Source organism: Priapulus caudatus, unplaced genomic scaffold (assembly GCF_000485595.1).
Source record: "Priapulus caudatus unplaced genomic scaffold, Priapulus_caudatus-5.0.1 Scaffold849, whole genome shotgun sequence".
Taxonomy (NCBI): domain Eukaryota; kingdom Metazoa; phylum Priapulida; class Priapulimorpha; order Priapulimorphida; family Priapulidae; genus Priapulus; species Priapulus caudatus.
Genome location: NW_014577910.1, coordinates 57,924 through 83,438, shown reverse-complemented (window position 1 = coordinate 83,438; position 25,515 = coordinate 57,924). Strand labels below are relative to the sequence as shown.

At 40.1% G+C, this 25,515-nt stretch overlaps 2 protein-coding genes across 6 annotated transcripts in view; one reads left to right on the top strand and one right to left on the bottom strand.

Annotated features, from left to right (window-relative positions):
- Nucleotides 1-456: 456 nt before the first annotated feature.
- The window catches only part of LOC106813962 (TRAF-type zinc finger domain-containing protein 1-like), a 30,264-nt gene continuing 5,205 nt past the window's right edge, over nucleotides 457-25,515 (top strand). The window contains exons 1-14 of one of the 5 annotated variants that reach the window (XM_014818216.1): nucleotides 457-634; nucleotides 1,756-1,948; nucleotides 3,365-3,875; nucleotides 4,412-4,582; nucleotides 5,530-5,603; nucleotides 5,980-6,122; nucleotides 6,328-6,424; nucleotides 6,708-6,905; nucleotides 7,152-7,310; nucleotides 8,487-8,657; nucleotides 8,881-8,977; nucleotides 9,180-9,302; nucleotides 9,713-9,861; nucleotides 12,560-12,609. In XM_014818216.1, coding sequence (XP_014673702.1) covers nucleotides 594-634; nucleotides 1,756-1,948; nucleotides 3,365-3,875; nucleotides 4,412-4,582; nucleotides 5,530-5,603; nucleotides 5,980-6,122; nucleotides 6,328-6,424; nucleotides 6,708-6,905; nucleotides 7,152-7,310; nucleotides 8,487-8,657; nucleotides 8,881-8,977; nucleotides 9,180-9,302; nucleotides 9,713-9,861; nucleotides 12,560-12,589 — 2,157 coding nt within the window. In that variant the 5' untranslated portion in view covers nucleotides 457-593 and the 3' untranslated portion in view covers nucleotides 12,590-12,609. Of the gene's footprint in view, nucleotides 635-1,755; nucleotides 1,949-3,364; nucleotides 3,876-4,411; nucleotides 4,583-5,529; nucleotides 5,604-5,979; nucleotides 6,123-6,327; nucleotides 6,425-6,707; nucleotides 6,906-7,151; nucleotides 7,311-8,486; nucleotides 8,658-8,880; nucleotides 8,978-9,179; nucleotides 9,303-9,712; nucleotides 9,862-10,160; nucleotides 10,899-11,586; nucleotides 11,624-12,559; nucleotides 12,610-25,515 lie in introns of those variants that run through there. The other 4 variants (XM_014818218.1, XM_014818217.1, XM_014818214.1 and 1 more) reach the window with 4 other exon arrangements.
- LOC106813964 (transmembrane protein 134-like) lies at nucleotides 14,193-19,189 on the bottom strand. The gene is made up of 6 exons (XM_014818222.1): nucleotides 18,996-19,189; nucleotides 17,432-17,514; nucleotides 16,946-17,023; nucleotides 16,379-16,455; nucleotides 15,991-16,089; nucleotides 14,193-15,587 (listed from the first exon to the last, which is right to left on the bottom strand). Exons 1-6 carry the CDS (start codon nucleotides 19,164-19,166, stop codon nucleotides 15,508-15,510), a joined length of 588 nt encoding a protein of 195 aa, XP_014673708.1. The 5' UTR covers nucleotides 19,167-19,189; the 3' UTR covers nucleotides 14,193-15,507.

Sequence of the window (25,515 nt, the reverse complement as noted above, 5' to 3'; positions counted from 1 at the left end):
CGCAACACTAACAGTAACAGTATTCAGTAAGGTTTGAGCTGAGCAGGATGCCGTGTCAGTGTCGCTGACATCATGCTAGCTGTGATAAACCAATTTGATGTGAGAATCCTCGGGCTCGTGGAGAGAGGCGTCAAGCTTGCTCTCATCATAGAAATAGAAATAACATACTTAGCCTAGTTATTTATATCTTTTATGTATGTGGCTTTCACAAGACTAAGTAGACTGCTATGCACACAGAAATAAAACAAGTGAACATTTTATGATATCTACTAAATAATGCTTGTTTAGTAGATTAATAATTTTTTATAATTACACAATTTCGAAAACGTTTAAAAAAATTGCAGAAAAAGTCAAAAATATTGTGATACATATTGTGAGTGACATTAGCAAGGTAAATCGTAAAACTCATGTTCTATTTTGTGCCACCAGGTTTCGCTATCGGCGGTCTTATTTGTTTGTTGTGTTTCGGGTTTCGTGAAGTCAGTACGCAATGCAATGAATATGATATTCGTGAATTTTAAGTTAATATAAAAATCCAACATACTAACATTCCGTTCTGACACCACTGCTTTGAAAGAGGTTCTTGCTTTAATATGGATCGGCAAGAGGGGGACACTAAGTACTGTGCAAACTGGTACGCAATTGCACTTCCTAGGCTAGGCTAGGCCTAGTTCATTCACGAAAGTAGCGGTTCCACAGGCACAGGCACTTGGAGCGTTTCAATAAAATATAATGCTTAATAATTACGAAATCTATTTACTACCAAAGTCTTAATGTTTCTCTACTCTCTTTCACCTATTATTGCCGACAATTTCCTGTAAATCCCGTCCAAATGTTCATCTGCAACACACTGTCACGCGCTGGCTGCTGCACGCTAGCTGCTGCACACTGACACATAAATATGACATATATTATGATATAAACATTACACTATAATATATTTATGTGTCAGTGTGCAGCAGCTAGCGTGCAGTGTACTTGTGTGTTGCAGACGAGCATTTGATCGGCATTTACAGGTGATTATACTTTATAGGCGAAATAGAGTACTAGTAGAGAAACATTAAGACTGGTAGTAAATACATTTCGTGTTTATTTACTTTTTTTTTCTATTGAGACGTTCCAAGTGCCTGTCAGCGGTCCCGCTTGGTAATCTTATGCTGCGTTTACACTATCGATTTTTGTCAGCAAATCGTACCGATTTTAAGTGCATTCCAACACAATCGGCTGAAATTCGACTGTGTTGGAGTCGGAGTCGGAATCAAGTCGCCGAGTTGGAGAAATAGAACGTGCACCAACTCGGCCTGACTCCGACTCCAACACAGTTGAATTTCAGCCGATTGTGTTGGAATGCACTTGAAAACGGTACGATTTGCTAACAAAAATCAGTAGTGTAAACGCAGCATTACTGCAGTAAATTAATAAAGTCTGTGGTACGATGGGAAAACGATATATGCTATATCGTCATCGTCCATTAAAATGACAGGCGTGATTAGAAAGCGTTTAACTTTAATCAACCCTGTGTATCACATCACATGCTTTATTGGTTTAAATTTCCTGGAAATCCTACAGTCTACACCAGTACTGTTTATACACCAGTAGTAATGCAGTATGCGTTTGTGTACATATTCTAACCCATGAGATAGGTTTATGGTTAGGTGTGTAAATACACAAGTGTAGCTGCACAAATTAAATTAAGCATGAATTAATGTGTTAGCACTGGAAACTGACAAAACTGTTACTTATTGACTTTGATAGCAAACGAGACATCACTGCTGCAAACTTCGAGCTGCATCAGATACACTGTCAGCGGAACTTGATACTCTGCCCAAAATGCAAGGAACCGGTGTCACGAAATCGTCAGAAAGAACACGAGGAACAGTTGCATGCACTCGTTACCTGTGTAGATTGCAGCGATCTCATTGAAATTGGAAAACTAGATAGTCACAAGGTTAGGTCCTGAATACTTTGAATGACTTTAGATCATACAAAATACAAGTAACTTTTTTAGCTCATTTTGACATCGTCAAGCTGAGCTATTGCCATGGGTCATCGTACGTCCGTCCGTCCGTCCGTCCGTCCGTCCTTCCGTTAACATTTGGCTATGGTCAACGATAACTCAGGAACCGTTTGACCCACATGTTTGAAATTGGGTATAGTTGTTACTGCTATGGGAGAGGTTTGAACGTCTTATTTTGGAGCACGCCAGTCGACGTACTTTCGAGCCACGGCAATTTTTTGGCAAAAATGGGAATTGCCTTTAGTCAGCTCAGGTTCAACGGATTTTGCTCATTTTTGGTATGTGAATGAATAAGGGCTAGGGGTTTTTGATATTTAAAAAAAATTATGCAAATTAGGTAGGTTTTGGCAATAATATAGCATATATATATAGACACGCAGATAAACAGTCTGTGGTGTCACACTCATCTAGTTTGTTTTACAAGATTTCATTGACAATATCTTTAATGCAAAATTGGTATTTCCTCTCCACCTTGCCGATAAAACGTCTATATTAGAGTAAAGTTTTACAAAACATGTCGGAACACAGCATAACCTATTTATTTCAACGCGCATCGCTAAGAAACATCAAAGCGGGTATAGCGCTATCTACCGTCACAAATTGTGATTCATTTTGTTTATAAATTATTATTGCGGATATACAGATGGCAACCGTGTGCTACCGCCTAGAAAAACTCATACGAAGTAAACACTTCCATGCAACCAATTAACTTTTGACAAAAGTTGTGTTATGGGCAGGGAAACACCATGTGGTATATAGCAGCTACGTGGAATAAGCGTATTCTTTCAACCTTACATGTTACACATCGGGAGCTCCGCTTTTATGCAGTACTTAAATCTGAATATTATAAAAACGTTAAATGGCGATCATTTAGGTGTAACGCCATCACTCGCCCACATCTCAGACTTTCATATCTCAAACATTTATTTTCACATAAAAAATTACACATATAATTATCAAGAGTATATAATTGGGAGTTCTCCATATATATCTCTCGTTCTATAATGTACATCGATGGTTGCTCGATTAAAACTGACTTCTTCTCACTCACTCATTATTTTGTGTCCTTTTTTGTGGTGAGCTACAGTGTCATCAATTGACACTTTCATTCAATATAGTGTATATATATGCATGTATGTGGTAGAATATTTTCACAGTCAGACATATTTTTGGACAGGGAAACAATGCTGGACTTGTTATTCCACATGCTTGAAATGAAATTGTAAGCATCTTGATTTAGGGTACCCCGATGTTTAATAACTAAGATCTTCGCATTAACATTTTTGTACGCCACCCGCTGTAAATCTAATGATTATCGTGATTCTTATTCTGTGGCTATCATTACAGGATGAATGTCAAAAGCGATTAGTGGCATGCTGTTACTGTGACCTAGAAGTGCAAATGGACGATCTCGACGAACACGAGTCTGATTGCGGGGCGCGAACGGACGCGTGCGAGAAATGCGGACAGTACGTCATGAAGAAGGACTTCATCAAGCACGTCAGAGCCAACTGCAACTACCCGAAGACGGCCGCGACGCGAAGGTCTCTTGACGCCGTCGACGGCAACTTGTTCAACGTGCTCCACGACGAGCAGCTGATGGAGAACTACTACAACGAGTGCGTGATGGGCAAAGCCGCGCTCCTGTCGGCCGACACCGCGGAGGCGGACCAGCCGAACAACACGCGCAGACGCACGTGGAGCGGCAGGGGTTCCGTGCCCGTCGTAGACAACATCCACAGCGACGCGGAGCCAAGCGCGGCGGCGAAGGAGAAAAATATCAATCGCATACCGACGGTGGAGGCGTCCGCCTACTTTGGGAAACATATCGAGGATGACGTCAGAAATATCTTGCCCGGTTAGCTTCTAATGCCGTTCATTATACCGTACACAATCTATTATCCGAAATTCTGAAAACCGAAAAGCTCCGAAAACCGTAATTTTTGTGTGTGGAATTCGTCTGCACACCAAAGCTCGCATTTAGCGCCAAAACATGACCCGACGCGACCCATGCTGAATCAATCGTGTCTCAGCGCTCCTACCAGTCAGACGTGCCTTTGTTGCTTGCTGATATTCGGTTTTAGTACTGGCTAGCTGCTGAATATACGGTATGTTTATCTGTACTGTACTACCATTCCGAAATCCGAAAGATTCTGAGTTTTGAAACATGTCTGGTCACAAAGGTTTCGGATAATAGATTGTGTACTGTAGTAAAGCGATCATTGAGACATTTTAGGTGCTTTTGCAGGTTGTTATTACACGTAAATTACACTTCGAGGACGCGCTATAAAACAAATAGAGGTACAGTATATATATGTATATATTTTGTCTTGGTATACTTTCTAGATGTGCTGTTTTACTCTGAAGCAAAATTATTCTGTTTGTCATTGCTAGACTGCCAGAGATCTACAAATTTGGAAGCAGATGCTGCTTTGGCATGGCAACTAGCAACCCAATTAGATCTTGCAAGAGATTTGTACGATGACACGCATCTAGGAGGGCAGGAAGTGGATCAACACAATCTAGTGTCTCCTTCTACGCCATCGCCAAATGTATCTGATGATGGTAAGTGCAAAACAATTTCATGCTAAGCTGCCTAGGTTTAGGGTGAATTATGTATTTAGCTTTAGGTGAAGAGTTTTTAACAATGTGAGCTTTACAGCCAGGTATTGTGTCGCACTGTTCTTAATATCATGAGGAACGTGACTATTCGGAACAGATTTATAATTAATTGATTATCATTGATCAGTTATGTGGAGTGTGGGTGTTTGATATATTGTAGTAATTGACTGTTTAAGATGTAACATCACCCTTCTACGTATGTAATCACTCTAATCATAAAAGCATTTCATTATCTTAATTTATTTTTAAAGCCGCACTATACGCATCCAAACGCTAATTTCTCCAGTACTAGACTAGCAAATACTTTGTGTCATGCATAATCACACTACCTTATGACAAAATAAACTCTAGTTCCTCCCATTTCACTGCACGTTGTCTTATAAAAGGCATTTGAAAATACCTCCAATGTTGTTCAAATTCTCCGATGTTGTTGAGACTTTCGCGTTGCTCTGCCAAGCAACCATGGAGCGGTGCTGCGGTAAAGCGGTACGGGTCACGGTGTAGCAAAAATAAAAACATGTGACGTCACCTAACCGATTCTTGGTGAAATTGTTTGGCAAACAATTTAGCGTTGGCGTCAGATTACCAGATTTCGCACCTCTTTCTTGTGGGTTTTAAGCAAACGCACACTGAAATGGGAGGAACTAGAGTTTATTTTGCCATAAAGTAGTGTGATTATGCATGACACGAAGTATTTGCTAGTCTAGTACTGGAGAAATTAGCGTTTAGATGCGCATAGTGCGGCTTTAATATATTAATCATGCATGATCAGAACCATAATATCAGGAGTCTATCAATAGATTGATAGATCAATTGATAGACTTCTGATAATATATCTATGAAAGCCTGGTTGTGTTTGTGAGTTGTGTTAAGTTTTTGTGCTTCTACAGAGACAGGAGAACCTGCCCTTCCCTGTGAATTCTGTTGCGAACTGTTCCCATTTGATGACCTAATTCTTCACCAGGTGATACAAAATAGATAGCGACAGTGTGTTTGTTATTTTGTAGTGTAGTTAGTTATAAGTGTATATTTATGATATTAATGTGAAATTTCCAAAAAAAATTCTGTTATATTAAAATTTTAGTAACGCTAAGTATTTAAGTATTTAAGTATTAATAATTAATATTAATAATTATTAATTATTAATTAATAATTATAATTAAAAATTAATATTTAAATATTTAAGTATTGCTCTGAATTATTTAGAGTGGTGTATGTTAAGTTGCCATCGCACTGTAAAGTAATAGCAGCTCATGGAGAAGGCTGGTATGTATATTTTATTACTAGGTGTGCGCAAGTTCTGCTTAGTTGCTCAAGGTTTGTCTGCTTGCATGTTTCAGTCAGGATGCACACCAGACTTGGCTCAAAAATTTGTGAAATACCAGAAGGAAAAGGATAAAATGAGCCCACTAAACAACAAGATCAATAAAAGCTCCGTTCAAGCTGATCCCTGTATACTTGACAACCTGACGTATGGGCGAAGGTATTTAGCTTAACAATACAGGATTGTAGTGCAGTGCATTTGCTGTCAGTTATGTAGGTTTGGCAATAGATAATCATGCACATGCATGCATCACACATATATGTTATCAGTTTTACACAGTATATGTTACGAGTTGCTGTGCCATAATTGTGCATATATACCAGTAATATAAACTATTGCATATCGGATCTATTTTTTATTGAAGGTCAGATACAGAAGGTATCGTAAAGGATATCAACAACTCGATACCTTGTGAATTTTGCAACGAGCTATTCCCAGTGAACTGTTTACTGCAGCATGAGGTTGGTAACCATATCTGAATAGCTATATATACCTTTTTTAATATCTACTCAATGAAATTAATTGCCAGTGCATGAAATTATCAGATGCAAGTGCTAGTATCTATGTGATGCTTTATTTCATGACTGTCCATTTTTCTACAGATTCACAAGCCTAGGAATCAAAGAACCTGTGTGTAATCATGTTCTATGTGAAAGATGTAAGCAATTAAGTGGTAAGAGTAGATTGGGTCCAAATCATTTAAATGTGTTCTATTGTAACAGAACTTTAATCATCTTTGTGCAGACAGTGTGTCAGCATGTGGTCGGAGCGTTAGACTGTATACCATATTCCAAGCCAGTAAAGAAGAGCAGAAATGTGCCGATAGAGGAAGGGAGCTCCGTCTCACCTCCGCTTCGGAGGCGAGGTCAGCCAGATCCAGACGTGATGATCGCATCAGGCCTGGAGAATACCTCGCCACACTTACGTGGCAGCACTCAGAAGGTAAAACGAACCAGTTCAATGGCAGAGGTCGGAAATCGATTAAGAGAAAATAAGAAGAAGTCCAAATTTGTGCTCATTTGTTAATGAGACGTCAGCATTGTAGAAACTACGATGTCCAAGTGCGTCGTGTATCTGCCGGCGCAGGGTTTTGGGTGGTGTGGTTTTCTTTAGGTTGGCAGCATGCGTGAGAATCGTAGGAAAATTGCCAAGCTGTTCCATCGAGGGTCTGTCACATTATTTTTTTAGAAGGAGCTGATGCGCAGCTCATCTTTATCCATGGAGGAGCGACTGAATATAAGAAGCTCATCGCCTGCATCGCAGAAAGAGGGCACCACTGTACCCAGCATGCAGCGGAATAGGTCGTCCCCTGCGATAGACACAGCAGCAGACTTTCCGAACTCAATGGTAAGAGTGCATGCACCCCTGATTTGCATTGCTCTCGCGCATTGGTATGTGCATTTGCTACGCACCAGTTCATTTTCGCATTTTAGGATCGTGTCTAGAATTTACAATGGTACTCTTGCGTGAATATTTTGTATTCAAGACCGTTTATAGAAATTGACGCAAAGAAACCTCCATATCACTTCACATCGACAACACCCGCTTTTATTCAGCATATGGTTGCAGCTGAGAGCTGAGTCTGTCCGAGTGTTTGTCTTGATGAGATATAAACAGGTGTGAACATTGCGTAATTTTAGACCCGGGTATTGCTTGAAATATTGATGATTGAATAATTTCATCGAATCTCTATAGTTCACATGCTAATAAAGTTTATCTCGGTTAGATCCAAATTAAGTTAAAGGGATAGTAGACTCTAGGATTTTACTGCACTAGCTGAAACCCGCGCTACGCGCGGGCTTAGTGACTGTGATGCATGTGTTACCATGCAGTGCAGTAGTGTTATGTGTAAGGTGTTATATGGAGAGTTTAGTTGTTGCACATGTTTGTTTTTTATGGTTGAGATGTCAATACAAATACATGTGCAATCATGCTTACACGTAACACATAAACCACGAAATTTGAACGGCGCCATTGACACCTGCGACCGTGCTGCCACCCTGTAAAAGTTGCGCATTTGACAATTTATTTTGCACGTTACAGACCGAGGGCTAATCACAAAAGTGCAATTATATTTATACCTAAATGCTATTTAACCGAACGATATTCATTTTAGGGCAAATTTATCCATAATATAACTGAAACTATATGTCGTTTATAAGATATTACAATCCTTTTGCTTTTAAATGAATAAATAAGAAACACCCTCGGTCTGTAGCCCTTGGCTGGAAAGTGGTTTTGCGCAACTTATCAGATCGTGCGCTTTGAGTGGCGCTACCGTCGTTGTAATTAAACTGTAGTCGTTAGTTTTAAAACATTTTTTAATAATATTTCTAATGGTGATTGAACCATGAAACTTTTTATGTAGCGTAATTTTAACCTAAATTAACTGAAAATAACCCTAGAACCTAGAGTAAACGATCCCTTTAAAAAGTTAATTGGTTAACATATAAAGTTATTTTTTAACTTAATTTGGATCTAACTGAGATAAATTTTATTAGCATGCTTGACATATTGGTTCAGGTGAAGGCTCAACGCTCGCAGCCTGCCCGACTGAAGACCACTGTAAACAACACAAACCAGTCACGCCAGATGATGCTCGGTGTACAAAACCTACAGAAGGGCGACCAGTGCAGGCAGATGGACTCACAGAGCCAGCAGGAACAGGAAAATGCATCGACGTCACCAAAGCAGGTGAGTTATCAATTGACCTAGGGCTTATGTCCTCTGTGAAGTGGGTTTAGCATGAGCGTTAGAGTAATTTTACATTCTGATCATCATTCACGACGTTTTTGTGTTTATGGCCTCACTTTTGTTAACGTAGATATTCAGTAGTACTCCCATACTCATGTAGTTTCTATATTCTAGCCCTAACCTTGTTAGTTATGAATTGGTATTGATCTCGCTCTGCCAACAGTCAGCAGCAGCTGCACAGCTGCCATCTAGAACAAACACTACAAACTCACTGATTGGATCATCCGAAAAGCGAAAGCAGAAGTCACAATCCAAAAAAGGTAAACAATATTTAATTTTGTCGTTTGAGTGTAAGCGCGATATTTCTCGCAAGATATTGAAGATGTGCAACTTATCCATCATACTACAATCTAGATGGGTAATCACTTGCACACCTTGCTGTTATTATATTATAACCGACTAGGTGTGTGGAGTTTTGTAGGTTACTAAATTATTCATTTTCTTTATTTCCCTCTTCCCCAGTGGCCAGCGTGCATGTGAAGCCAAACAACATGCAGGTGAAGGAGTCATTTTCGGGAGCAGAAGAACTTAATAGGACATCTCTGAACAGAACTAACATGGACAGAATTCGTAGCCCACCAACAGGTAATTAAAGTCTCATGTATCAAGATATGTATGTTATAGATTTGAAGCAACAATTAACACGTTCCCCTGTACTATTGTAATGGGATTGATTATCGCAGTAAATGACAACACATCTAGCTGATATTCTTCATAGCAAGAGTAGTTTGGCAATAAATTCTGGTCGACTGCTGTGAGATCGAGTAATTTAAAATGTACAATATTCAACGTATTTTGGGAAATCTGTGAATGATTGTGCTACTTGAATGATTGTGTACTTACTACTAATGCCTTCTGTTCTTGGTTTTGTTACATCCATTTGTGTCCATGTCTTCAGACCCATACTGTGGTGCCTTCTTCAAGATCATGATTGGCAACTGCTGGTCTCTGCACTAGTTCTTTCATGTAAATAATTATATTGGTATTGTGTACAGGAGCAAGACCCAAGCACCCAAAACCGCCAGAGGCAGCTGGTGTGGTGCACCCAAGCTCGGTGCATACTTACCCTGGTGGTAACACACTTGGTAGTGAAGCTAGCGCAATGCCATCTGGTGCAGCCACCGGTGCTGTGCCTAAACAAAAGGTGGGTAACAAAATAGGCCTGTGTTTCATGACAGTGGTTACGTGAAAGCATGTCAGATCATTTTAGTAGGCGTTTATTGGTCGGTATCATGCATTTACAGCACCAAACTGCTTTATAGTAATATCCGCTCTATACTAGGTTCCATATTATGATTTCCCGCATACACGTGTGTTCTGTCGTTATGTATTTATTGGCCATATTATTTGCCTGAAACACTATTCTGCAAAGAACAAATTTAACCAGTGCAATTCAACTAAGCGTTCAGACCATACGTGTGAAGACTGCATCTTTCACTGCAGGTGCAACAATTAAGAAACCAACACCGATGATCAGGGCTTGAACATTGAAACTCACAACAGTTTTCCACACAAAAACGTTTCTACAATAATTGCTTTTACTACCTATCTGCCAGTGCCAGATGAAATAATCCATAGAACCTTCTAGAGATCCACGATTTATAATAGCTTTTCGAATCATTCAATTTTCGATGAAACATGCTGATATTCGTCTTGTATTCTGTTTCATGCACACAGAAATCGTAAGGTCAATTGGTAAGCAATAAAGTTGTAGAATCTACCATTGGCATGTTTCGCCCACGTCCAGACACTAGTCCGTGTTATATCTGTCAAAATAAACGAGCTTTAGTCCCAGTTACTATATGAGTAGTGCATGACTATTTAGCAACCAGATACTATCTGTCATTAAAGTTCCTAGATGGTATTCTTGAGTGGGAATACCGTAAAGAATTTGAGAACGTTTGGTTGTGCTGCAGGTGGATTTGACTGCCAATTAATTATTTTAGGAGTCTGTAGCTGTTATGGCTGTCAGTCTGCCGCGTGTGAATGTACCGAGTATACGTGCATGTATGGCCACGAACGGTACATATATTCCCAAAGTTAGTCTCATGTGGGTGTTATACAGACGTTGCTCCACCCTACAAAGTTTACATGTATAGTGTTGTGTTGATTATGTAAAAAAAATTGTTGTAAACAATATTGTTGTACGATATGCCTTGAATTCCCAGATCATGCTGCTGAGAACAGCAAGGATAGTACGGTTTTGAAGTAAAGCGTATATATTTGTGATGTTCTCTGTTAGAATCGACTGTCAACTAATTTAATGACTCGCCCTGTGAAAAGTGTCGGTGCCACACTCACACACGCACACCCAGTCACACACACAAACACGCACGCACGCACGCACACACACACAAACACGCACGCACGCACGCACACATACACACCGGTTGTTGCGAAAGCAGTAACAGACCTGTCTTTTTTAGCTCATCTGACGTAGTCGGGTGCAGCTTGTAGAATCGCATGATTGTCCGTCCGGCCATCCGTGCGTGCGTGCGTCCGTCAACAGTTGGGCACAAATCTTAACTGCTCAACGTACGGTCACGAAATTCGGGACGTGGGGGGGTAATCTGAAAACGAGTTGGGATGTCGAAGCTGGGGGTCAAAGGTCAAAGGTCAAGAGGTGTAAAAGAAGGGGGAACATTCACTCCTTAACTTAAGGTATAGGGAGGAAATGCATAATTGCGGCACAAATCTAAACGGCTCGACCTAGGCTCGTGATAGTCGGTGTATAGCATCATGGTAGGAAAAGCCATCACTGTGCCGAAATTGGAGGTCACAGGTCAAAGGTCAATGGGCACAGGGCCGATTTTAGACATTTTCTGAGGACATGGTCTGACGGAGCGATTGAAAAACTTTTTTGTTTCAGCGGTGACCTAGCATTTTTATGGCTTTATTGAAAGGACCATGAAATGTCCTTTCTGCTGACATGCAAAGAGTAAGTGTCGGATAACCTTTTGACCCTCAAGAGGAGGGTTAAACATGAATTTGTTTACTGTTAGAAAGAATTTGATTGCCGGGTTTGCTAGTATAATCTATACATGCCTGGATGTATGAGGCTACAATGTCAGTAAAATTTCAAAAGCTAAATTTGGTTGAAGGTTTATGCTCCTTAAATCGTATAATTTCTATGGCATTCTGTACTGTCAGTGTGTTACATGTAACTTATGCCACTGCCAGTGCATGTGGTGGTGATAGTACTGTGTAGTTTTTGCCTGCGTTAATTAGTTACAGGTGGCAGCTCTCTATTTCAGCCTGTAGGCTTGCGTAGGTAAATGGATGAGTGCTTACCTATTCTGTCTTGCAAATAGTTGTTGCTACTACGTACGATGGGAGCTTCCATCTTTAATCTTAAGACACTTAAATGTATGCGCCATCTCGTGGCAACTTCCATAACGATCCCAACGAACATTCCTTCGAGAAGGTTCCTGATACCATCCCTGTGCCTTCCACTGTTTCGGCGCATATGTGAACACATTTGGGACTAACAGGGTTTACTAGAATCACACCACTCCACCACAGAGTCACCGCAGTACACGCGAGATGAGCGCTGTCGCTCCGCGGCACTTGTTTTATATAATCAGAATATTTTTTAAGTAGTATAAAATAGAAATGTTCAAAAGAAATTTATGCTTTGCTTTATGCATGGATATCTATCAGAAGTAGATAATAGGGAATTCCCTATTATCTACTCCTGATATCTATGTTAAAAAGAAAATGAAACCACTGGAAATCTCATGCTAGATTCAGTAATAAACTTGATGTTGAACCTAGATGCATTAAGTTTTCATTTTTTCCATGCATACATTTGTGCTCAAAGTAATGTTTTACATTGTGAACAGGCCTGGCTGGAACTGATGGCATGCGTTTAAAAGTCAGCATTTCAAAGATTGTAAGTAGAACCGCATTGATACGAAAATGTATATAACTATTATAAATGTATTCTAGCAATAATATCATAAAATGTAGAAATAGAAAGATGCCATGAAAGTAAGAACAGTGACGTAGTGTTGTATGTTGAATGAAAAATAGGAAACTTCACAAACCGCAGAAGCTACTCAAATTAACAAGTCGATACAGCAACACTAAAAACTTAATGAATATCTGAAATGAATCAACAACTTCCTTTACTTAAAAGTTCATTACATTTGCAGGCATGTGTGCACACACCTGGCAGTAATCTCATTGGATAAGCCCTTACGTAGACCTGGCTAGGAAAAATTAGATATTATTTATTGTAATAATTCAGCATTATTTAAACAACACTCATCATTCTTAATAGAAGCAGGGTTCTCCCCAGTTTGACATCCATCCCTTTAAGCTAATTTGGGACATCCCATAAATCCCCCAACATGTCTTAATTTTTAGCTCATCTGACATAGTCAGATGCAGCTTGTAGAATCGCTTGATCGTCCGTCCGTCCGTCCGTCCGGTCGGTCGTCCGTCAACATTGCAGGCCACAAATCTAACGCTCGCGTACGTCACGGTATTCGGCCGCACACTTGGGGGATCGTCAAAACGAGTTGGGATGTCGAAGCTGGGGGTGTCAAAGGTCAAAGTCAAGAGGTGTAAAAGAAGGGGGAACATTCACTCCTCTAACTTAAGGTATAGGGAGAAATGCATAGTTGCCGGCACAAATCTAAACGGCTCGACCTAGGCTCGTGATAGTCGGTGTATAGCATCATGGTAGGAAAAGCATCACTGTGCCGAAATTGGAGTCACAGGTCAAAGGTCAATGGCACAGGGCAGATTTTAACATTTCTGAGGACATGGTCTGACGAGACGATTGAAAAACTTTTTTGTTCAGCGGTGACCTAGCATTTTTATTGCTTATATGAAAGGACCATGAAATGTCCCTTCTGCTGACATGCGAAGAGTAAGTGTCGATAACCTTTTGCCCTCAAGGGAGGGTTAAACATGGATTTTTGACTGTTAACAAAGGAGTGAACTGCTTTGCTATTAGAGCCCCTCCCCCTTCCCTCCCCCCGCCCCTTCCCCCACCCTTTTCCACCCCCTCCCACCCTCCATCTGCGATAGTGGGCGTGTCCTAACAATGATGTGTACGCAACTGCGTGTCTGCATATCTGCGCCTAACAAATGTGGTACTACGCACGACTGAAATTTTACGTTTATAATCGTAGCAACAGACCTCAGATGAGCCCAGACGCTCTGCGGCTCTTGTTAGCCATTTACTTTTGACAAGCCTAACACAGTCACCCTATGTTTCGTTAGCTTGAGATATACGTCTCCAAACTGTTTACTCGCGTATTGGGGCTGCTTATGACATGCTTAATTGACTGCAATTAGTGCAACCCCCTCCTGGGCCTCTCCCATTCATCTATAAACAACATGCCTTCTGAAATTCCTAGGGAGAACCCTGAAACAGATGCATCTCCATTAATCATAGATATGACTAAATTTTGAGAGCAGTAAAAGCAATTGCTACATTGAAATATCGCAATAACTATAAGAATCTTTGGCATTGAAACTGTAATAAAGAATTTATCAAGAGCAAACTGGAAGAAATTTCATTTACAAGTGCATGAGACTACCGTTATTTATGCACTGTAACAAAACACTATATTATCTAATATAATATAATAATCTCACCTAAAATGACAAAATATTACATCTGGAGTTTATAATATACTCAGTAGAAGTAAACATCATACACAGGCATACGCAGACGTGCAACATTGTCCTCTTCAAGCATTAAACTGGTCTAGTTCAAACATTAACATTTCATACAATTATATAACCCGATTTCATATTGGAATACAAAGTATGTACATCAGTCACGAAATATTTACTCATTTATAAAATGTACATAAGATTATGAAAAAGACCTTTTCACAGCAACAGCTGGCAGCGTCCATGTAACAGCAGTCATAGACGACACATGCAATCACAAAGATAACTCTGTTGGCAAACATTACTGGCAAAATACTAGAATCTATGTACAATATAGTTTTCCAAATATTTAGCAGTAAATCACACCCAGATGAGACGTCATTCTTATAGTAGGAGATTACATTTTCCCAATAAATATTGAATCAGTTTCCAGCTCAAACAAAGCGCTGACATCCACACCATACCTCTCAATACTATATTATATTAAGTCGACCACATCCAGCACTAGATATTAACCTTACTGCACTGGTTATAATTCTATTTTCATTGTATGTGCTTGGAGTTGCACTATGATGAGAAGAACAGATCATAATATAGTTTCTAGTGTATTCACATTTAGAATGCACATTTGAGAAGGAAATATTTTATAACATATATACCACCTAAGAAGAGAACTTTTCGATTTTTGCACCTTGGTGATTTTTAGGTACATACATTGCCAAATAGCAAACACATCTGGCATGATATATTTGAGAGTATATGCGACTATTAACATAACCACCACCCAAAACGTTGTTCAGATTTCTAGCTTGAATATACACAGAGGTATATGCCACGAAGTACTATTTGCATGTTAAAAAAGAAAACATAAATTATGCCGTTAAATAGGCTTATACTTATAGAATAAAATCTTGAGACTATTCTACACCAGCGGTTCTTTGGATTTCAATGGTCAGGATTGGGCATAATGTCATACGTACATAGCACCTTGACCAAAAATAAACAAATATTAAAAAAAGCCATATGAATAAACTTGAGGATGGAGCAGCTGGGAAGGAGATAGTGAATTCGTTTCCAATTCACTATGTGACTACAGACCACAGTCAGCCACTAATCGGTCATAGTCATCTTTGTATCACATGTCAGCAGACAGAAGCGATCACTTAAAAGCGGGAAGATGGTATAGGTTGTATCCTGGTTTGTTGGTCATCGCCATGTAGATATAAACCACATGATACACTGTAAAAACAAAAAAGCATTTTGGTCAGATTTAATAAGCATGCCAGTACATTCATCCTATCGACGATGACAGAAACTTTAGTACAAAAAACACGTTTTTTAAGTAAAATCATTGCAAAAGTTCCATTCTACAACCTACCTGCCTAATCACTGTTTCATACGGAAAGTGAAATTATATAGATAACACTCACAAATCTTGTGTAAACACCTGTTTTAAAACCCATTGTTCTCATATTCTTTTGCTAGTGGCCCTTATTTTAAATGGTTCTATAGCCCAATTTCCAGGTTTTAATTCATAATCACTTTCACTGACCCTATAATGTCACTCCTACGGCAGGTCCTTATACACTGCATGAGATTGTGTAAAAACTACTTCTCCCCACACCGCTTACAGATTTCTTACCTCCTGGAATAAAGCATATGGTGCCAAGAACAAAGAAAACAACGCTCTGAGCTGTGCTGTGCGTATATGCAGCCGCGTAGACACCGCCACAAAATAACCCTGAAAGAGCAGCATGATATACCAAATGTTGATAGGTTAACTTCTGATAATTATATAGATGTTGTTACGCATGTGCATATATGCAGTAGCTGACACACCAGGTATCAAACTATAAACTCTATTTATAATGCAATTGATATAAAAGAAGCATTTTGGCAAAAAATGAAAGTAGGCATAAAAGGTAAATGGCTTAAATGTTATTTTGTTTTTTGGCTATAAACCTCTGTATGAATATGTTACTCTATTTTATTATTTTATGTTTATACACTAATTTCTGTAGTGTACTAACCTATACCAGCTAGAAACAGGAGTATAGACCCAACTACAAATTTCCAGTGTTCACGTAATTTCGGATGGTGCAACCAGCTGCATAGAAAACAAACAAAACACTAACTTTACAACAGCCAAAAAGGTATACATGGCTATGACAGCGTTCGTCTAAACATATTGTTTCAGATACAATTCACTTTTATTTTGATGTAATTTGTCAAAAATTCACAACGTACAGCTTAGATGTTTTTATTAAATTACAATTCTTCACAAATGATATATGCATTTGCATGAAATATAGCAACTGCATATAGAGAATAATGATACATATTTTCCAGAACAAACCAAATACAATTTTCATTGTAGTTGATTCATTATTGATTGTACAATTTGAAAAGGATACCAAGAATTTAAAGTCATCTTTTCACAAATATATTCTAAGTGTACTGAAAACCCAATTTTTATACATCAGTAAATTAGAAAATATTATAAAAAACAGCAATGGTTTATGTAAAGTACAGCATCTTAATATGGGTTATTATGATTCTTCCTTAAATCATTGAAAGTGTCCACATAACTATATCACCTGGCATAAGAGTCAATTGATTTAGCTCCTTCAGATGTTTCTGTGCTACATGTACTTGAAAACCTTCTCTGTGATTGTCTGAAATGAATGGCCGATATAAAAGATTATTACAAGTGAATATTTACTAAGTTTTTAATTGCTTTATTTTTTCAACTTGACTTAGATATTGAGCAGCGACATAAGATACACACATGAACACAGACACGCAGGCACACACGCATGCGCACGGGCGCGCGCGAGCACGCACGCACGTCAGGGGTGGATCTAGGTTTTTATTAAAGGGGGGGTTAATTTACCCGAGGTGATTGGCCTACACACCCCAGCGTGCCGAAGGCACGCCTTGCTAGGGGGGTCCGGGGCAGCCCAAGGGGGGGGGGGGTTTAAACCCCCCCCCCCGTAGATCCGCCACTGCACGCACACACACATATTTATTTATCTCTTTGTTTATTTATTTATATAGTCTGATAAATATCTGATAAACATCACCTAACATGGTAAGCAGTAGGGTCTTGTACTGGAGAATGGTGCTCAGAATTAATTAGAGACTCTTTTCCACCTTCCTCCACACTCTGTCAGAGGAAACAAACTTTAAATTAAAACATCGGTGTCATGCAGAAGTATAACAAACCAATTACTATCGCTTGAAAATTTCACAAATCTGATGTTTGAGGTATTGAATGACCACAACTACTGAGCAGTTTGCTATTTTTAAAGTTGTGAAAACTTGACCTGCTGTTAGAACATTGAGCATTTTATTCTCAACAAGATTCACACTGGTTTATAATTGTGATTACTTCAGGCTAAACAATATATATGTCTACCTAAGTGTGACCGTCTGTGTTCTGAGTGTTTAAATGGTACATGGATAGTGCAACCAGCCTACTAATCGCTTGGGCTAAAGGCTTGGCTAAATACTAGGGCTTGAGAGTCAGGGTTGGACTTAACCGGACCCGTTCATCTCTTGCAGTATAGGCTATAATGGGTTACATCATGATAAGACAATCATATATTATCTAATCCGTTCTGTTGCGTGTTGGCGTTGTTGATGTTTGAAGTTTTAAATTTAACCCCACAACACCTAATCACCTTAACTGCTTTGACGCTGTAATGCCTAACGATTCGACTTTGTTATGATCAACCTCCGTGATTAAGCCGAAAGTTCCTGTAATAATTCCTAATTTGAACTATTGACTAATGAAAGTACTAAAAAGTAGTGACTGTATTTCTCCCGGTATATTTGAGTGTAGATACAATAATGTAACCCAACAAGAGTAGGGTTACAAGTAGGTTCTTTTCTTTGGAGGAGCCCCTGAGTGATTCACTCAGGGCGGTTTTATGGTGCGTTTTTCAAGACTAGAACTTCCAAACTGGGTTTATTCTAAACACAAACCTTTTTCCGCTATCCTTGGGCTTACTATGTATCACAATACTCTGTATTAAACTAATGTAACCTGTTACAAAATTTCGAAGTGACGAGCGGCAATATATTTCGAGCACCATTTCTGTTGACCTGTGACGTACGCATTCCCAATGCATATAGCGTTCGGCTCCAAGATCGAATGCATCATGGGATGCCTGCTGTCAGTTATGACATCACCAGAGCCAGCATGTCAGGCAACACAGGAGCCGAAGGTAGCAGAATGCTATGCGCATTGGGAATGCGTACGTCAAATGTCAACAGAAATGGCGCTCCAAATATCGCCGCTCATCACTTTTAAATTTTGTAACAGGTTATATTACTATTACTATTACTATTAGTAATAGTTTAATACAGTATTACAGAGTATTGTGATACATACACACAGTAACATAGTATTATTTTAGTAAGTCCCAGGATAGCGGAGAAAGGTTCGTGTTTAGAATAAACCCAGTTTGGAAGTTATAGTCTCGAAAAACGCACCATAAAACCGTCCTGAGTGAATCACTCAGGGGCACCTCCAAAGAAAAGAATAGGCTCGCGTTGTAACCCTACTCTTGTTGGGTTACATTATTCAATAGGGCCTATTGATTATTGTATCTAATTTGAGTGGAGTTTGTTGACAGATTCTACCTTGTAACTTCTCGCTGTGATTGAATCTGCATCACGTGTTTTTAGACTCATATTACTCGGTGACTTCCCCGGTGTCAGAGGTCTGCTTTCTGATGTAGTTCCATATGTTCTAATAGGATCGTCATCATCAGATTCGAAAGCTTGATCAACAAAATTCCCCTGTTTCGCCATTTGTGCTATTAGCGACCGCGCACATTTTCTTTGCGCATGTCGCTTACGGTACAAAAATAATACTTAGCTATACAAATATAGTTTAATCAGTTACAAACATTTAGTTGTATTATATATTTCTTAAATTAAAACAGGAATATATGAATAATAATTATTACCGTTGTATTTAGTGAAACCATTTCGATGTCAAATTTGTACAATTTATTCATAACTGCGGCGACACCGGGTTGTGCTTTCACTTTCACTCGATTTCTGCGATCTCTTGATCTTGCAACCTTCTTGTCCTTACTGTACCTGTAAAACGCAAAGATGCCTTGCCTTGTCATTAAAACAAATGTTACGAAGGTTCCAGATAACTTCCTGGCGGAGACAAGCAGCTTGGTTGCCTCATTACTCGGAAAGCCTGAATCGGTAAGGTCGTAGGCCTGTCACTATCAGTATCAGTATCATTATCACTGTATCACTAAGTCTAATATCAGGAGCGTATAATACTAATACTAATACTAATAGTAATAGTATTAATAGTAATAATACCCCCTATCTCAGGTGAGCTCTCATTCCAACCGTAGTGACGTTAGTGTAGCGTGTGGAACTGTCGAACCAGTTTACACTACGCAGTGTAGCGTTCAGTGATCGAGGGGAACTAGGGCCCAGGGGGAAATATTTTTACATTTCAAAATTAAATAAATTTATCCCGGGATTTGTCATTTGATAAAGTTTTCTATGATATTCAAGATGAAAGAGAGAGAAAAACACCCCCTTTTGAAAGAAATCTCCGGGTGAAAAGTCCAATACACCCCTTTTTTTACAACGCAGTGGCTACGGGTACGGTAGCTGTCGGTCGTTGGAGCCCCTTTTTGGCGTTAGGGTTAGGATTAGGTTTAGGTTTAGGGTTATGGTTAGGGTTAAGGTTAGGGTTAGGGTTCTAGCTCATCTAAACTCTCAAATCGTGAATTTATTTCCCAAGGCATTATTTCGAAATCTGGCGCCACCGCAGCCATCTTTGTCTCGTTAAGTATGAAAGCGAATGGACTCCCGTATCCGTAGCCTCGAGACATTAAGATACGGCTACCGTACCCGTAGCCACTGCCTTTTTACAATTCTTGGGCCGGATTTTGTCGCGCGAAAAATACCCCTTTACCGGAGATTTTGGGAACGCGCATGCGGTCCCTCCGACCTCGGAGTGGGGGGCCGGGGTAATTTGTTGATGATTTCTTAACACTCATAGTCTGATACTAATGCTGAGTTCTGAATGCTGATGAATGATATTAGAGTCAGCGCATCAAAATTATGAATATATTTACAAAATCATGCTATGAAAAAGTAGCTCTGGCCAAGCCTAAATAGCTCCCGTAAAAAAAATTACGAGAGCTCTTTTTTTCATACAAAATCAAAAAAGAGCTCTCGTAAAAAAAAAATTTTTTTTAGGCTGTAACATATTATATAGACACAAACAGTCTCTGGTGTCACACTCGTCTGGTTCGTTTTACCAGACGTCCCAAGTCTCCCGGTCTCACCGGGAGACTCCCGGTATGACACGCTGCTCCCGGTGCCCCGGAATGAGGTCAGAAGCTCCCGGTCGTAACATTTTTCAGCCATATGAAAATTTACATTGGTAAATTACTAAATTTGCCGTTGTTGTTGATGTACTTTGATTCCAGCGAACAATAAAAGGCGATAAAACGATGATTTTACGTGTATACTTTATAAAAAATGGTGGTGTGCTGCGACAAACACATATCGCAGCCCGCCACAACTTTATTCCTATTTTTGCGCACTGCGAAAAAACGGCAATGGACCTGGCTCCCTTTCTTGGATTGCTGGGCCAATGCTGGCTCCCTTTCTTGGATTGCTGGCTCCCTTTCTTGGACTTTCCCAACTTGGGACCTCTGGTTTTACAAGATTTCATTGACAATATCTTTAATGCAAAATTGGTATTTCCTTTCTACCCTAGCTGCCGATAAAACGTCTATATTACTATTAGAGTAAAGTTTTACAAAACATGTCGGAACGCAGCATAACCTATTTATTTCAAACGGCATCGCTACAAAGCGGGTATAGCGCCATCTACGGTCACAAATTGTGATTCATTTTGGTTTATAAATTATTATTGCGATATACAGATGGCAATCGTTTCTATAATGTACGTCGATGGTTGCAAGAACAAGTTCGCACCTGCAGCTACAGCACACACGCATCTATTGACTATATATAACAATGTTATATATAGTTGTTATAGTAGTTATAGTTGTTATAGTAGCTATAGTTGTTATAGTAGTTATATATAACTATATATAATGTTGTTATATATAGTCAATAGACGCGTGTGTGTTGTAGCTGCAGGTGCGTACTTGTTCTTGCTGCCAGTGATTCGACCAGGCCCTCGGACCCCCCTAGGTTCCCCTCCCCTTCCCCCTCCCCCTTCCCCCTCCCTTCCCCCTCCCCCTCACCCTGTTTCAATTTCATCCTGGGGAGAACCCTGATTTGGAACATTATGAATTCAAATGTATTTTGATCTCTACTCTGGAAAAGCGTAGGCTTGCAAGGCTGGTCTGAAACCTCCGTCTATAACAAACAAACCATACATAGGTTAGCAATCGTCAGAATTAGGGGACTATCCATGGCTGATAGCTGCATAGGTAGGACACGCAAAGTTCAATAGTGCTTGCATGTCATCTAATTACCATGATTTGCCTCATGTTGAGTAAGATTGTCTGCTTTTACAGCTTTTCTTGCTGATGGTATGAGCAAGTTAATAGTAATATTATAAATTCTATATTTTAATTTTTAGAGTGGGATATAATTAAGGAAAACTATTTCTAAATCGTTTAGCTTCAACTGATGGTCTTATTAATGTCTGCTCACTACATTTTGGCATTGCCATGGTTGGCATAGGTTCCAGACTTTTCCTATGTTTCTGCTCACCTGCATTCCTGTTTATGAGTGCATAGCCGAGTGTCTATAAATAGATTGTTGCCACTGATACGATACTCGAGGCGGCGAGGCAGCGCTGAAGCTTGTTTGTATGAGTAGGTACACTTCCTGCGTGTATCAGTGTCAATAATTATAGCTATTTTGCAAGTTATTCACAGATTATATGCTTAAACATTGCATTTCCCACACAAGGCACCACTAACACTACATTGTGAGGTCAAAAACGGGTATCTAAGAAGGAGATTTGTATAAGTTACTAAACGAAATACAACTCATTACTTGGCAAATTTAAGCTAGGAAAAATTCGCCGCTCGTAAGAATGGTTTGCATTTTGCCGATTTAGCAAATGACATCTGGAAACCTCTCTGTCTTGAAATTTTTTTACGGCCTAGTGTGTCGCCAGTTGCCTGGTACTTTAATTATAGCTACTGGTACTCACTCATCCTGCAATGTTATCAAGAGTGCATAATAGAGAAGAGTATGACACGGTTTTAACAGCGTTTTGCATAGTTTTCAACTTGTAAATACTCTATCAATATGTGAATAAATATATTCAAACTTTACCTTGTTTTCATCTATGATTCTCCCTTAATCATATGACACCACCAATTTACCTGAAAATTATGTGTTCTTCAAAAAAGTTATTTGAATACGACACGGTTTCCCACAGTTTTCACGCATGGACGTATGTTTTAGACTGAACTTTCTTATGGGATTAGTGTTCTATTGTCTATGACGGTACGTTGGGGGCCGTAAGGGAATCAGCTGCTAGCTAGCTGGCCGTGAGCACATTTATTTTTAGCATGCTGGAAACGCTGCAGGCTGAATACACTTCGATGCCTAATATCCCATACGGCCCCCAAAGTTCCGTCATAGACAATAGAACACTAATCCCATAAGAAAGTTCAGTCTAAAACATGCGTCCATGCATGAAAACTGTGGGAAACCGTGTCGTATTCAAATGACTTTTTTGAAGAACACATACGATTTTCAGGTAAATTGGTGGTGTCATATGATTAAGGGAGAATCATAGACGAAAACAAGGTAAAGTTTGAATATATTTATTCACATATTGATAGAGTATTTACAAGTTGAAAACAATGCAAAACGCTGTTAAAACCGTGTCATACTCTTCTCTATTATGCACTCTTGATGTTATGTATGCCATAGCACGGTCTGACCACCGATGCTATATAGGTAACGTAGCTATGAGGCAACTATTGGATGAGCAGCTGCTTCTATTATTTTAAATGCAATAAAAATGTATATATAATGAGCAGCTTGAAACGGAGACACCCCAATTCAGAAAATGTTAGTTTACAATAAGCTAGCAATAAATTTCCTTCAGATTCATTCAATCAGATTGCACTAGAATTCGCCATTTTGCTTCTTGAAATAGTGATGTTTGGTCACTGGCATGTCATCAGACACCCTACACTACTGTACCACTCCATGCAAAAAACTAGCTGTGTCCCTGGCAACTCAAAACGTATTTGTGAACTCTGTTGATAAAAATAGATGGTGATCAAGATGGCTTGGAAGTTACAAGTGTAAAAACTGTTCTGTGTATTTTGCTCATAGCTTTTTAAAAGTGCAATATGTTGAGTTTCTTTGACAATTTTATTCGCTAGAGTCTGATAACTAAGATTTATGAGCTCATCAGACACAAGTTAGGTGCAGCTAAGCTTAGAATGGCATGAGCATCCGTCTGTTCATCAACGACATGGGCACAAATCTAAATGCCTTGACGTATAGTGTTGATATTTGGGACATAGGGGGGCAATCAGAAAAGACGTGATGTCAGATCAGGAGGTCAAGGGTCAAAGATTAGAAACATGAAAGGAAGGGGAAATGTTTCCTCTTCAGGCCGCTTCCTACGTTGCGCAAACCGGGCGCGCCCGCCCCGTTTGGGGAAACTCCCCCTCCCCCCCATTTCAATCGTTGCGCCACGTTTAAATTACCTCTGCCCGATTAAATTCCACTACAATAAAAGTTTGACAGCGCGGGAATCGATCGTTTGTTGATGCTGCCATTTTGCGAGCAGTAACCAAAACACACTTGTGTGCTTCGCTGTGATTGGCTGGTCACCCTCACTGCTAAACCAATCAGAAGCTGCTTCCCCTCTTTTGAACAGTTCACACATGCGCATAGTCAAAAACTACATGAGGAACAGGCTGAGTGAGTCAGCTTTGGAGGCGCTGCTGCTACTGGCAATCCGAGGGGCAACCTCGGCTAGAATTCCCATTTGACCAGGCCCCCGGACCCCCCTAGTTTTCCCTCCCCTTTTCCCCCCTCCCTTCTGTTTCAATTTCATCCTAGGGAGAACCCTGCCATTAATTTAAGTTATAGATGGTAATGTGGAATTGCAACACAAATGTTAATGGCTTGCTTTATGCTCTTGATTATAGGCATATAGCATTCTCTAAGTACATGGGCTGGCGAACTGAATGAAAACGTTTTTGTTTCAACGCTGTCTGATGTCTGCTTGCAATGTAGCTCCATTTGACTTGTTTTTCAGCTCACTCGACTTAGTACAGGATTTTTATCATTTAGCATTTTCAAGAGCTAAAAGTCTACTAAGTACTGTGCCTAGTTAATCGCCTTAAAGGCTCACAATGCGCATCCAAACGCTAATTTCTCTAGTACTAGACTAGCAAATACTTCGTGTCATGCATAATCACACTACCTTATGAAAAAATAAACTCTAGTTGCTCCCATTTCACTGTGCGTTTGCTTAAAACCCACAAGAAAGAGGTGAGAAAACTGGCATTCTGGCGCAAACGCCGACTGTTTGAATTGGGATAATTCATTAGGATTTCCATGATTAAGCCGTTCATATCTCGCTGAAACGGTCGTTGGTCCTACGGGTTTACGTAGCAGAGCCGCAAGTCACACGCCGCACACGGGATTCACAACACGGCACGGCATGCAAGGCACGCACTGCGCTGCAGGTCACACACGCACGCACTGCAGTCGCAGCACCAATCAACCAGCAAGCCCACGCCTGCAGCAGCACACCGGCACACCACAGGCAGCGCGCCGCAGACTGCGGACGCACGCTGCGCAGGCAGCATCCACAGCAAGCACGCCTGCCAGGCCAGCAGGCGGCGCCGGCACGCAACGGCACTTCGGCGGCGCAGTCACATCACGCAAGCACGCGCACAGGCTCACCACACGTATATATGAGCGCCGGGTCGCGGCGCGCGCAGGCTTGATTTCGAATGCAATACACACAGTGCATGCTTATATGATTAAACAGCATGACAGCCACACCGGTTACTAGAATTCTACCGGACCGCGCCGTGGAACCGTGCCGGCCTAGCGGCATGAGGCCAAGCGAGATCGCAACGGCGCGGGATCCGACTCTGGACAATCGATTTCGCAGGGTCGACTTTTGCTTTTGGTCGCTCCTTCT